Below are 15,459 nucleotides of genomic sequence, written 5' to 3'. Positions count from 1 at the left end.
GCTAACCACTGGGCCAGCCTACTGCCCCAATTTGGCTGGTACAGTTCTGGTGATCACATGACAGAAAGCCATTTTCACTGGTTTCATAGATGCTGGAATACCTCTGCCTCCCATGAATATTGCTTTGTTTGCTGCATTGAATGACAAGTGAAAGAGACAGGTCAGCACTGAATTCAACGTGCCCACAATAGCAAAGCCAGAGACCCAGAGATGCACTGAACAGCAGACCTATTACAAGCCACACTTACAGGGCACTTGAGACCCAGGTGATCGCTGGGCCATTTTAAGAATGAATGAACTTGCATCTGTATAAAGCCGTTTACTGCATCAGGACCTCCTTTCGCATTTTACAGAGCTAGTGAAGAGTATTTTTGAAGCATAGTTAATATGGTATGGCTTGCAATGGCCTCTGTTTTGAATTCATTGGTAATGTGTATAATATTCATTGTTATATTGCAGAACTTTCAGCAATGTTTGAGACCATGGGGAATAGCCAGCCCACAGTAGATGCGTATATTCCTCAACAAGTCTTGCCCTCCACAGTTGCTTCCCTTTCATCCCGTCCTCGCTCAGAGAACCCTCCGTGGTGTAAGTAACCTTTGTTCTAGAATATATATATAAATATATATAAAAGCATTACTGTATATTTCTCACATCAACCACCTCTACAGAATATTGGTATTTAAGTAAGAAACATAAAGAATCAAGACCCATAAAATTGGAAAGTATAGAGATGAAGTGAATTAACAGAAGCTTACAATTGTATACCACCTTTAATGCAGTGAACAATCTGAGGCGATTCACAGAAATGTATCAGAAACTGAGCCACATAAAAATATACTAGAACTGATCATTGAAACTTGGTGAAAATAAAGATTGGTTTGAGTTTGCAGTTTGAAAAGGCTGAGGATTGTTTAGAAACATAGGAAACTTAAGCAGAAGCAGGCCATTTGGCCCATCAAGTCTGTACCACCATTCAACAATATCATGGCCGATTCTGTTGTAGCGTTGTCCTTTTTCTCACTGTGAGCAAGCACTGGGGGATTGTCACGTTCACTCAGGAGTTAAAGACAATAAAGATTATCTTGGCACAGTCCATGTACAAAACACTTCATCCATGATGATATGTGCTTGATTACACAGGTGTTAGACCATTATAATGAAATAAATGAGTTAATAACTGACTGCAAATGGTGTACAACGCATTGGCTTAATTCCAAGTGAATGCCAACTGAACATTCCCCTTTGCAAGTGTGAGTTAGTGCTGAAATGACAAACTGTGCATTGGTATGAGATCTTATGGTGAGTCTCATCTCCACTAGACATTGTGATAGAAAGTATGTGTGGAGACTCAAAAATGAACGTCTTATCAAATCAAGTCTATCCTATCAAATAAAAGACCTCTATCAAATCATTCCTCAGACTTCTGTTTATCTGTTCATATTTTTACAAACTCAAAAAATTCCAAACCCTCTTATCAGATGCATCTGCTCAATCTCGGAAGAGTGTCTTCCTTCTACAGCAGTGTAATATTATTTCTCTTACTCAAACCAGCCATTCTGTCACCTAGCTAACTGTGATTATGAATTCAATACAAATCTGCCCAAACCTAATCTGTGGGCTATCAACTAAATGATGGAAAAGGATTTCACTACATCAGTCTAGATTTGCATTTTTCCTGGTTTGACAATGTATCCATTTTAAAATTCTTATCATTATTTTCATTTACCACCGTCCATCTCTATGTTTATAAACTCCTCCAGCCCCACAACTCAGCCAGATTTCTGTGCTTCGCAAATCCTCACCTCTTGTGCATCCTTGATTTTATCTTAGTACCATTGACTGCTGTGCCTTCAGCTTCCTAGGCTGAAACTTCTAGAATTCTCTTTCTAACTTCACTGTCTCTCTAACTCTGTCTGCTCCTGAAGATGTTCCTTAAAATCTTGTTTGACCATATTTTTTAATCAACTGTCTTAGAATCACCTTTTGTAACTGGTGTCAGATAACATTCTTGAAGCACATTGTGATGTTTTATTGTTAAAGGTGGTATATAAATGCAAGTTGTCATCAAATGTTTGCACTACCCTCCCTTTGTTTAAATAGCCATGCGCACATTGGTTGTAGGGGAAACACACAATCAAGCATTTTACACCTCTCAAATTCTTCAGTCTGAAGAGAAAAATTATGGAGTGGTTGCGGGTGGTTATCTGTGCCATCAGACAGCTGTGTTATTGTACATTTGCAAATCTGCCAAGGCTTAATTCCCTGTGACTAAGCTGATAATGAATTACTTTTGCTTTGGATTTTCTTTGACCTGGTTACTGCTAGTAGTTGGTAATTAAAAGGTTATGGCAGACTGACTCTGAAGGTGCTGTTTTACATCGCTGTATCTGTGTGCAGTATTGAACCCAGAGAGGGAATAAAGAGATTTGGTTCTTTTCGCAATAATCTCGTGATTCTCGATACTTGCTTGTCTGGTCCAACATTGAGGCAGGCCTGGAACTGAATATAGACTGACACGGACACTGTGCCAGACACAAGTAATGTGAACAGTGAACACCAGTTCTGTCAAAGAAACATTTTGAACTATGACCACAAATATTGTAATTTTAAAAAGTTTCTTGAAACAGATGCAACATCGTAGCCGAAACTAAATGTGGATAAGATGGAATCACATTATATATCTTAATATATTTCATCATTGATATATTAAATAAACATGGGTTATTTACAGCATCCACTATTTTGGTTTTTATAAGAATGGGTATATTAACAAAATCCTTCAGTTGGATATTGCTGCTGCTTGTTTTTCTTTGTCATCTTCAGTTGGCCTCTTGTAAGCTTTTATTTAAAATGTATGTTTTCCAATATTAAAGCATTACTTGTCAATAACAATTGAGTTTAAAATAAATACTTACCAAATTGGCAATCAAAGTTTGTGTATTTTCCATATGTGCTTTATCCAAATACTGCTACATTTAATTAAATCAGATGCATAAGATCCATGGTTGGTATGCCTGGATATGTCTCACAGTTCGGGCTGACACTAATGGTGCCATGTTTATCATGTAATGAAGCCGTAATTCACAGCTAAATCAATGGGAATTGTGGAGCAGCTTCCACTGCTGCATATAAAAGCAAAGTACTGCAAATGTTGGAAATCTGAAACAAAGACAGAAAATGCTGTAAAAACTCAGCAGGTCTGGCAGCATCTGTGGACAGAGAAAGACAGTTAATGTTTTGAGTCCGAAGTGACTTTTCTTCAGATTGTCAGTGATGCATACTTGAGAGTTTTCATTGTTTAATGATTTCTTTGATTTGTCTGCATTTTTAAATACAGATAGCAGTGGTCCATCGAGCACTGTGTCGAGTGCTGGTCCGTCATCTCCCAACACCTCTGACAACTCCCCCCGGTTTAGTTTCAGCGATAAATCATCACTCACGCCTCAGAGCAGTGAAGAGCAGCAGCAATCTGTCCATGCAGCAACTCCAAACCAACATCCTGGCTGCAATCACAAGGACCTCCAACTGACACCAGCTCTTCAAACCAGTCAGGGGCAGCAAGTCATTCAAGGTCAACAGCTGCACCAGAATCATAGTGACCCACAGCTGATGGGGAGTATGACTGGGCAGGGACAGCAGACAGTGCAAGGTCTGGTGGAAACCTAGCAGTGATTGTTCTGCAGCATTGTGCCACCAGACATGATAGCTGCTCATCTGCTTCTGTTAAACAGAATATTTTATAAATGTCACTTGCTGACTCTGGGGTCAGTACAATGAATTAATGCTGCACTGTAATACAGAGAGGTTGGATGTTCCAGCTTTGGGCTTTGGTGGTTGTTATCACCTTGTGCCTCTGGTCCCCCACGTGGTGTTGGTGTAGGTGAGGTGTCTTTCTATCCCTTGTGATGGGTGATGTATTTGTATGGTATGTCAATCTTCTTCCTATAACCATGTACAGAAAGCGAGCCATTTCTTCATCCATGTAGTTTGTAAATTGTAAAAGATTATTTAATGATGGTATTTTGTAAATAAGGAACAAGTTAATCCTCATAGGACTGATAGGACTTTAGTCTCCAATCAGTTTTCCTTCCACCAAGATTCTTTCCATTAGCATAACTGTGTGTTGTGGAGCTTAATGAAGCAAGACAGACCTGACATGTAAATCTTAAGTCCTTAGCCCAGTTACTACTTTGATAACAACACAAAGGTCGAGCCTTGCTTACAGGGCAGCTGTGATGTCCTGTGAGTTATGAACCAGAGAGATATTTCTGCCAAGTTAGCCAATCTCAGACAGCAGTTGGGTATCACCAATTGATCTTGACATCCCTCTTTGGTGATGAGGAAAATTCACTAAAAAGGTTCAGTGGACACCTGTGGCCAATAAACCACCTCAGTTTTATTTTGTTCTGCTTGGCTGTTTAATTCAAGGCATAAAGCTTCACTTGTAGTTTTTAGCAGTTGTTGGGTCATTACTCTAGAAATTGAATAATGAGTTGAAACACTGCCAGGACTCATTAGACAGAATGACCACTTGGGTGTGATCCTGTTGGCTGTTGCTGCATATGGAACCTCACTTGGAAGAAGAGGGGAGAAACGCAGTTGAGGAACATGCAAAGCCCACTGTGTGCTAAATAACAAAGCTTCAGAAAATTCAAAGTTGAAACAGTCAATAATCGATCAGTAAGTTTGAACAGTTAAGCTATGGCATCATGCAATTTACTTATCTCTGCCAGCCATCACCTCTGAAGTAATTAAGAATGAACAAAAGTGCTAGTCTTGCCAGTGAAGCAAGATCTTACGAAAAATGTTTTGAATAGTTTGTCGGTGTAAGTAAATGCTATGGTTTAACTGTTCAAAGGGGGCTGCAGCTCTGAAGCATGTAGGATTAATGAATTTTCTTATTTAATACACCCAAGTTTGTCAGATTTATCCATCGGTGTCTTGAATGTATTACATGTGATCTTTATGGGAGATATCCACCTCTATATCAGTCTCATCTGATAGTTTGTCTCAGTGTCCTGAGCTCAGGGAGAGAAAAAGCAACTAGTATTGCAATACTTGATTACAGCCAAACAACTCGTGTGTGTGTGTGTTTGTGTGCATGCATGTGTATGTGCATTTCTGTGTATGCATCTTCACCACATACAGGATTGTGTATGGCTGGAACATTTACCACAGTTAAACAGCCTGACACAGCTACCTAGACTTGTGCATGAAGATTGTTGACAATGAGACAGTAACCGACAGCTGGTTCCCACAGACCATGACCCTCAGCATGAGTCAATACCTTCTGGAGGAGAAGAACCTGATAATTTGTGCGTGAATTGTCCTGTGCTATAGTTATAACCTTGACAGGGCTGTATGAACAATGTGCTTAGCGTTCAGTCAGCAGCATATGGAAAGCAATCACCTCATGATATGGATGACAGTGTAATGACTATAGTAGTTTTTTTTTAAAAACCATCAGTTTAGAAATGTTTTATTTCTGTGTTTTATCAGTAGGCTAGTCTGGACATCTGCTGTTTGAGGTTGTTGTGATAGGAAATTTTAAAAAAACTGGTGTTAGTGTTACAACACGTGGCAAACGCTCCTGCTTAATTTAAAACCAGCAACACAGAAAAGAGTTATCCTGTGCAGTAATCTGTAAGAATTAGAGGCCAAGAACTATTTAAAGTAAAAATTAACAACTTTATTTCTTAAAGTATAACAGAGAATAAATAACTAGCAACTATTTACAGTTTGTTCCTCTAACCTATGTTTTTTACCTCCCCTTCTATAATACTAGCCAGATAAAACTCCCAATTAAGATTTATAGAAAATTCCAAACTTTAAAACCAGCCAGCAGTTGAATTTTCTCTCTGTCTTCGTCGGTAGATTGGCTCTCCAGGTCAGTGTTGAGGTTTTTCTCTGTGCAAACTCCTTGTCCTTGTACCTCTCGGAGAGTTCTGACTAGCAGTCTATAGCTGTAGGTCTTGTGGCAGTTCCCCTCCCAAATGTTCAATTTTCCCCAGTCTTATACCCCAAACCATCAGATTGTGTCATTGGCTTTTAAGGTTGTTAATATACTCAATACAAACTTAATTGGAATTTTTGGGGGTATAATTTAAACTGGCCTAATTCAAATCTGTTTTGTTGTTTCCAGACAACTAGCTACCCCAGTAGCTGGAGCACATGTTGCATTGTATCTTATTGAGAACATTTGGTGCTGTCACTGCTAGCTTTTACTCTCTTAAAGGTATAGTACACCCATGTCTTCATAACATTAGTCAAGATGAGATGTTTCCACAAGATCTTGGGCTATTGTAGGTCAGCTGAGAGTGTGGAATCAACCCATGCATCTCAAAATGAGACAGGAAAGTTAACACTCTTGAGCAAATTTTAAGGCTGGTTTTAGTTTTCTCCAGTTGTCAACCCCATTGGGGTCATTCTATAATGATTGTGACAGTGCATTGTGTGTGGTGTTGGAGTAAGTGTTTGAAGTTTATGGGCTGGCCAGTACCTGCCCATACAACGTTCAGGATTCCAGCCTTTGTTAGTGGTGTACAAAAGCAAGGACGTGATGTTCAATCTTTATAAAATGCTGATTCGTCTTCGCTTAGATAACTGGGGACAATTCTGGACACCACACTTTAGGAAAGATACAAATGAAATTGACAAGAATGGTATTGGGCTTGAGGGATTTCACTTCTATGGAGAAGTGAGTGTGATTTAAGGTTGTGTAGATTTAGAGCTGCTCAGAGTTATAACGGATTTTATAGATTGAATAAGAAAAAAATCATTTCCAAGGATAAGATGGGTCTGATATCAGAGGATTTAAAGTAATTAGCAAAAGAAGCAAAGAGATTAGATATTAATTATGCAGCAAATTTATATAATCTGAAATGTACTGCCTGCAAGGACTTTGGAAGCAGATTCAATAACCTTCAAAAGTTAAATAGTTGAAAAAAAATTTGCAGGGTTTTAGGTCAAAGCAAGGGGAGTGGGAAGTCTCAAGAGGATTGATGCAGGAATGATGTTTTCCCCAGCTGGAGGGGTTTTGAGAAGCAGTGGATACAGTCTCAGAATAAGAGGCAGGTCATTTAGGACTGAGACAAGGAATCTTTTCGCTCTGAGGGTTGTGACTCTTTGGAATTCTCTACTCAGGAGTACTGCGGAGGATCCGTCAATGAGGATACCCAAGATAGAGATTGGCTGATTTCTAGATTTTAAGGATATCGACAGAAATGGAAAGAGTGCATTGAGGTGATGCCATCCTAATTATTAGATGACCAGCCATGATCTAGTTGAAAGGAGGAACAGGTTAATTGGGCCAAATGGCCTATTTGTGTTTTTTTTTCATAGCTAGCCAAGATAAGTGGACTGCAGCCAGCATTTATTGCTCATCCCTCATTGTGTTAAGAGCCCCACAGTGCTGTGGGTCTGGAATCATGTGTAGGCCAGATCAGGTGAGAATGACAGTTATCTACCCTAAAGGATATTAGTGAACCAGAGGTTTTTTTCCAACAATCGTCATTAGACTTAAAATGCCAGATTATCTCCCATGGCAGGATTCAAATCTGGGTCCTCAAAGCATTACCTGGGTCTCTGACATACGAGTCAAGTGACAATACCACTAGGCCATCACCTCTGTTATGCTTCTAAGTAAATGGTAATCTCTTTCAAACAGCCTGCATAGACATGATGGACCAAATGGCCTCCTGCCCATAAGATTCCATGAAGTGGGTTGGCATGTCAATTGTTACAAAGCTGGGGTTAGCTATAAATGTGCAATAAATGCCTTCCATGTCCTGAGACTAACTTTACATACAAAGTTTAATATTGTGTGGCGTACCTCTTGTTGACCATGCTCCTGCTGTTTTCTAGTGCTAAACCAATGAACCAATGTATGAGTCTTTAGGTACTATTTCCAGATCTAGCCACAATCTGAACGGGCAGCTTGTGGAGTTGAACTATGAACCCAGCAGTACAAGTGAACAGGGCATAAAAGCTTCTAACACCAAACATTACATGTCATCGAAGCCCTGTTTCTCATGTATTACCACAGATCAGTTCATTGGGAATATTTTAAAACAATTATTCACGCTTGCGATTTTCACTCCAGGCCGCGAATAACCCTGTCTCAGCCCTTCACTAAAGGAAGGGTGGATGGTGCATGAGTCCATAGCACTCATCTCAAACTGCTGGTTGGTTAAATGCCTGATGTTTATGTGTGTTTTTAAAAGAAATCTCGATGTCTTATCACTTTGAATTTTTAATATGGATTGGGATTAGTTTGTGATGAGCTATTTGAACTCAGCCAGAGTGGAATTTTGGGAAATAACAAGTTAGCCTTTTAAAGCTCCTGGCCAAAGGAAAATTCCTATTCCTTATTATTGTTGCAGTGATCCTTGATCATGAAAACACATTGCAAGGAAAGAAGCAAGCTTGCTTGTGATACTGGCCCTCCCCTGATGATAAAGCCCTCTGATATACACTGCCTGAGAGTGTGCAGGAGGTGTCTCTGAAGATGAATCTGTACTTTCGCCAAAGCAGATTTAGGATTTATTTTTTAGTCTTACGCCAATTAAAGACTGAATTGTAGTTTTTGAGGCTGGGCAAAATTTGATCAAAGATTGTACTGTGTTCAGGCTATTCTGTTGTACTCTGAAATTGAGTGTGTAAATATATAATCATAATGTTTTGGTCTCGAGTTAAAACTACTTTTGTTCTTTCACCAACACATTTTGCAGTTTTCAAATAGTGTACTGAGTTAATGTAGACCCTAGATAAGTTTGCTAAATAGTTGAATAGGTAGACATGATAGAAAAGGGAAGCTGAAGTTAAGAAGTACATGCAACGATACTTTTATTTGTTCATGGATGTGGGTGTCATTGACTATGCCACCCCTTTAATTACCCTGGGGAAGAGGGTGATAAGCTGCCATCTTGAACACTGCAGCCCTAAGGGCGTAGATACACCAGTGGTGTGGTTAAGAAGGGAGGTCCAGATTTTGGGATAAAAACAAATGGTCCCAAGGTGCGTAGAACATAGACACAGGCTTCCTGCACCTTCTGCTTTTATTAAATCTGGAATTTTGCCAAACTTCTGTTTGTCTTTCATTTTTAATTTATTAAACATTTTAACATTCAAGTAACAACAGGAAGACGAGAGAAGATGGTGAAATTTAAAACCCTTCTTCTCTGGTCCCATTGCAGTGGGCGAATCAGGAAGAATTAGTTAAATTTGATACCTGACTTGAGCCAGGATAGGGCCAACACAGCATGGCAATACAGTCGGTGAGAGGGACTAGGAAGTGACAATATAATGTTCTGCTGTTGGAAAATCCATCAACACACAGGGACTGAACAGAGTTGAAGCTACAGTGTCACAGCTGTAATTGTAATTCACATATTTTTTTCAAAATAGGCTCTGGATCAAAGTTAGGTCAGTATAGTGGGAGGAGACATGTGTGAAACATAACTGCTCTGGCGTAGACCAGCTTTGCCAGATGGCTTGTTTCTGTACAGTAAAGTTCTGTGTAACTCGTGCAAAATTTCTTAATCTGAGTCCGAATCTGTCTATTGTTTTGTTTCTCCCCACATCTTCATTTTCAGAAGTTTTATCACTGTTACTGAGATCAATACATGTTGGCACTATTTAATTGATTTTAACGATAAATCAAAGAACTTTGCACTGTAAAGTAGAGTTGTAACACTGGCTATAATTTCACTTTTGCGAGGTTAAAAACTGTTTTTGTATTTGTGGCTGTTGTGCAATTTTGTTGTTCCAGCAAAATAAAACCCATGGAGAAATAAAGCATTTTACAAATGAAAAGTTGCAGAACTCAACCCTTGAGAGAACTCAACGTGGCACTTTTGGAAACTGTAGCAATAGACCGTACAGAAGGAAACCAGTTGGCCAATTCACCCCATTGTTGCTGTATTCTAGAGCAATCTGGAATGAGTTTCACTCACTTACTCTCTCATATCCCTGTATCTTCCTCTGCTTTGTCTGTCTGAACCATCAGCTGGAGTAATCCCTACATAATCATCTACCCTCTCCTTTTAACCTATTTGATCAGTTCAGAGATGTGCAGATTAGGTGCATTAGTCATGCTTAATTGCCCATAGTGTCCAGGGATATACAGGCCACGTGGTTTAGCTATGGGAAATCCTGGGTTACATGGATAAGGTAGGGGGGAATGGGTCTAGGTGGGGTGCTTTTTGGAGGATCATTGTGGACATGATGGCTTCCTTCTGCCCTGTAGGAATTCTATAATTCTCTGAAGCTTTTGATCACTTGTCTTAATGTCTCCTGATATGTTAGGTTTTGTTTGCTGATGCTATGAAGTATATTGGAATATTTGACTACATTAAAAAAGCTAGATAAATACAGGTTGTCATTGGTTCCAATACTTACCCACCTTTCCCTCAAAGATGTTATGTCCTCTGTCTCAGCTATTCCCTGTGACAAGATGTCCCTAAGCCCAAAAACCTTATATTTCTTCTACCTTTTCATCACTTTCTTTCAATTTAAACAAAAAAAATTCATAGGAAGCTTGTCATAGAGATGTACAGCATGGAAATAGACCCTTTGGTCCGACTCATCTATGCTGCCCCGACATCCTAAATTAATCTAGTCCCATTTGTTAGCATTTGGCCCATATCTCTCTAAAGCCTTCCTCTTCATAGACCCATCCAGATGCCTTTTAAATGTTTTAATTGTACCAGTCTCCACCACTTCCTCTGGCAGCTCATTCTATACACAAACCCTCCCTGTGTGTGACAAAGCTGCCTCTTAGGTCCGTTTAAATCTTTCCCCTCTCACCTAAACCTATGCCTTTTAGTTTTGTGATTTGAAAGAACTTATATTAACAGAGCTGATGAGGGTGTCACTAAAGAAGTCCAATAAAGCAGACATCAACATTGTAATGAAAAGTCATAAACTGATGAATGACTGATATAAGGACAGACTTTCTCTTGTTTATTAAATTATTGCATTACACTCTTTCTTGATTTGGTTGGGGCTGTTTTCACTTTTTACTCACTTGATATAAAATTTAACATAAAACTGGTGTGTATGTGTATATGGTGATTGGTGAAGGCTATCAATGTGTTCATTATGTATTTTTGGAAGCAGTTGAGGAAAGATTGCAATGAAATCTGCATACTCATTTCATCTCCAACCCTTCTAGCCTGAGGGTGTGGAGAGATTTGTTGTAAATTAGATTATTCTTTGACTGGATGTACTCCATATCTTAAAATTATTTATTAATGGGATAATTTCCAAAAGAGGCTTTCTCAAATAAAGGCTGGGGCCTTGGGCAAGGTGTCTTTACATTTTATACAGAATCCACTGGATTTTATTGTGGTTTTAATTACAGACCTGTTGAAGAAACCAAAGGGAAAGTCCTGTTAAAAGCAAAATACTGCGAATTCTGGAAATCTGAAATGAGAACAAAAAATTGTTTAGTAAGTCAGCAACACCCGAGTTAACAATTTGGCCCTGGTGAAAGGTCACTACCCTCTGTTTCAGTCTCCACAGATTCTGCCTGACCTGCTGAATGTTTTTCAGCATTTTCAATTTGTATTTTGGAAGAGTCTGACTGACTGTTACACACGCACAATGCTAAAGGAAGGGTGAGCAAGCCGTCTTGAGTGGAGTCTGTAGCTTGGGAGTCTGGGCAACACAGTGACATTTGCTTGGTCACAAAACATTTGCAGTTGACTTGCAGAAAGTGCCAAAATACGCAGCCATTCATCAGGGAGAGAAAAGCAGGTTAGCATTTCAAATGGTGACCTTGTGTCAGTATGTCTAGTGAAAGTCACTCCTGAATTGCTATGACTTTTTTCTTTCTCAGATCCTTTGTTCTTGGGATGTTACAGTAGCTGGCTAATTTTTGCCTGTCCCTAATTGCTTTGAAAAAGCTGTTGGTGGTGAGCTGCCTTCTTAAGCTGCTGCAGTCATTGTGGTGAAGGGACACCCACAGTACTGTCAGGGACAGTGTCCAGATTTTTGACTTGATGATAGTAGACGAGTGGTGAGACAGCTCCAAGTCAGGATAGTTTCTGTCTTGGAGGGTAACTTGCAGGTAATGATGTCACTGTACACCTGTTGCCTGTAATCTTGGTTGTAGAAGCAGTGGATTTGAAAGGTGTTGTCAAAACAACCTTTGTGAGTGGCGACAATACATCATCCAGATGATGGTCCCTGAAGCCAGGCTGATGCAGAGTGGGAATGTTTAAGGTGGTGAATGGGATGCTGATGTTGTTGAGCTCCTTGAATACTGTTGCAGCTGCTCTCATCCAGACATGAATGGAGGTTTCCCAATTTGTACCTTGTGGACGATGGCCTGGTATGCTTCCAGTATGTACAATTGATCCAGCCTTACCACAGCAGGGCTTATTATGTGGACTCACTAACCTTTACAACTTTGTCTGCCAAAATCTATCCATCTTCGCTGTGAAGTGTCAACCTGTCCTCTAGATGCAACACCTCTGAGGTTGTTCTACTATAACGTGCATTTTGTTAATGCAAGTTTGCTGTAGCGCAGTTGATGAATTGGGGACACTTTCTAAAGTGCAAACTTTTAAACCATGTGTTGGCTATAACACAATGACGTCACCAACACTTTAAGTGCTGTTTCTAAAGTGCGATTTTTTTTAATATAATGCAGGGTCACACAAGAATGCAACCATCATGTTATAGAAGAATGACCTGTACAGGTTTCACTGCTCTGTGTGTGAAGACTCACTTCCTGATTTTAATTCTGTTCAAAGAAAATCCAAATGTAGAAAGACTAATCATCCACTCATTTCAGAACCTGCATTTATATAATGTAGTAAAACACTCCAAACTCTTCACAGTATAGTTATCAGGCAACTTTTCCTGATGAAGGGCTTATACCCGAAATGTTGAATTTCCTGTTCCTTGGATGCTGCTTGACCTGCTGCGCTTTTCCAGCAACACATTTTCAGCAACATTTGTCACTGACCCACATTAGAGGAATTTAGGGCAGATTATTCAAATGACTTTGGTTTTAAAGAGTATCTTAAAGGGTGAATTGGTGCCCACAGGATTAGAGAGTGTATCCCAGAGCTTTAAGCCCAGGCAACTGAAGGTATGGTTCTCAATGGTGGAGTGATTCAAATCTGGGATGCTCCAGGGGGTAGAATTGGATGAGGATAGATATTTTGCAACGTTTAGATTCTTCACACAGCGGGTTGTGAGTTCATGGAATGCCCTGCCCGTATCAGTGGTGAACTCTCCTTCTTTATGGTCATTTAAGCGGGCATTGGATAGGCATTTGGAAGTTATTGGGCTAGTATAGGTTAGGTAGGATTTGGTCGGCGCAACATCGAGGGCCGAAGGGCCTGTACTGCGCTGTATCCTTCTATGTTCTATGTTCTATGTTTCAGGGCTGGATGCAGTTAATGAAAATAAAGATTGGGTAAGGTCATGGAGAAGAAAGAAAACAAAGAGGATTCCGAATCAAGGTGTAGTTCAACTGGGAGCCAAGGTATACCGTCAAATGTGGAGTATCAAAATGAATGAGATGATGTAAGTTGGGATATGGGTAGCAGAATCTTGGATGATCTTAGGATTCTGTAGGGTAGAGCACAGAAAGGTGACCAGGAGTGCATGGGTGTTTTTGGAGTTGGGCAATTACAGGGGCATGCATGAGGAGAGGGGGGAGTGGCAGGGGGCATCTTTATGATTTTAAAAAAAAGAACGAGCCATCTATTAGTCCCTGCAGCCCATCTGTTTTGGCCAATCTCAATCCTAGCCTAGCACCTCCACACCACACATTCTCATTCCTTCCTCCAGTTTCTGTTTGATGTGGTGTTTAATCCTCTGCAATGGCATGGCCTTTTTACAATCCTTTTCCTCACAGTTCGACCTGCTGCAAATCAAGTAAGAAAATGTGAGATTCCTTTCCTGAAACCAGTTTGACACATACTGCCAGTGAGTTCCATTTATCATTTGTGCAGAAGTTGCACTTTTTACTGATACTGAGCAGGAATTTATTTGCACTTTCTGTACAATTTCTTAAGGAAAATTCCAGAACAATATCTTTTACTTTGATTCAATTACGTACATTTATCAATGTTAAGTTCATTGTTGAAAGCAAATGATAAAGCAAGAGAATGTCTCATAAAATGATGAACAATGAAGCAAGTCAAGTGATGGCAGCCATTGAGATGTATATTCAGTGACTGTCTCATCTGTTTTTGATTAACTGTTATTTGATGTGAGTCTGCTCGTGTTGCTTGAATGATATCTCGATGTATTGTTGGGAGCTTGTGAATAATTGCAGTTGGCAGCTGAGTGCGAACAAAGCATATCACAGCAACAGCCCTACAGAAGGTTAAGCAAACTTCTGCCTTCAGCTCTGGAACCACCCCCCTCCCCCCCACCTCGCCTCCCCTTGTTGATACTACACACAAACAATCTGATATGTTCCAAAGTGAGTTATTTGGAACTTGTTTTCATATGAAACAGATTTCCAAAATCTTTTTTTTTCCCCAAAAAACTCTGCATGTGACTGCAGTGAGCTAGAGGGGTTTGCTACTGACTGTTATCAAGCTGATTTTATGGACAGTACAATAGACATCTGAACTTGAGCTTCTGTCTGCAGCTTTGGAGAGGGTATGATGAACCATTCTGTTTCTTTTGTCATCCTACTGACATTCTCAACTGTGGGCTTATTGCTGGGAAATCACCACCTCAATAATCTGTCTTAGTCTCATGCTTGTAATTTATTTTCTACAGGAGAAATTGTTGAGATCCTTTTCAGCTTACACTGGTGAATGCAGTTAGTTTTCTTCTGAGAAAAAGACCATAAAAGGCTTTCTGTCTTATCTATGATTTGAGCTGCAGGGGGAAGGATGTGTAATGTTCGTGGAATCATGATGTATTAACTTATTGAAGTAGTTCCCATCATGTGGTTTTTAAATTATTTCATTAATAAAGCTTAACAAATGCAACCAAGTACTTGCTGTGTGTGGTATATGTATAAGAGCCTCCCTGTTACAGTCTGAGGAATGCTGCAAGTTAGTGAGTGCAAGATCTATAGCTTCCAGAACCAATCTTAGCAGCAAGTACTATGACCCTGTCAAAACTTTAACCTGTCAATCATTTTACCTCCCACGGGAGGTTAAGCATGTATTACTTTGTAGATCGTAGAATCCCTAGAGTGTGGGAGCAGGCCATTTAGCCCACCGAGTCCACATTGACCCTCCAAAGAGCATCCCACCCAGCCCCAACCCTGACCCTGTCACCCTATCCCCCACATTTCCCATGGCTAACCCACCTAGTCTGCACATCCCTGAAGACTATGTGGAATTTCCCATGGCCATTCTACCTAATTTGCACATCTATAGATTGTGAGAAAAAAATCGAATTACCCAGAGGAGACCCACGCAGACGTGGGGAGAACGTGCAAACTCCACACAGATAATCACCGGAGGTTGAAAT

General features: G+C 40.0%; 1 protein-coding gene across 4 annotated transcripts in view; it reads left to right on the top strand.

The window, feature by feature from the left end:
- The window catches only part of ppip5k1a (diphosphoinositol pentakisphosphate kinase 1a), a 167,549-nt gene extending 152,585 nt beyond the window's left edge, over positions 1-14,964 (top strand). For all 4 annotated transcript variants that reach the window (XM_060853729.1, XM_060853728.1, XM_060853726.1 and 1 more), the window contains 2 exons: positions 460-588; positions 3,341-14,964. In XM_060853729.1, coding sequence (XP_060709712.1) covers positions 460-588; positions 3,341-3,669 — 458 coding nt within the window. In that variant the 3' untranslated portion in view covers positions 3,670-14,964. The remainder of the gene's footprint in view (positions 1-459; positions 589-3,340) is intronic.
- The last annotated feature ends 495 nt before the right edge of the window (positions 14,965-15,459 follow it).

The sequence above is a fragment of the Hemiscyllium ocellatum genome, chromosome 42 (genome assembly GCF_020745735.1).
Source record: "Hemiscyllium ocellatum isolate sHemOce1 chromosome 42, sHemOce1.pat.X.cur, whole genome shotgun sequence".
NCBI lineage: Eukaryota > Metazoa > Chordata > Chondrichthyes > Orectolobiformes > Hemiscylliidae > Hemiscyllium > Hemiscyllium ocellatum.
This window is presented reverse-complemented; position numbering and strand designations above follow the sequence as displayed.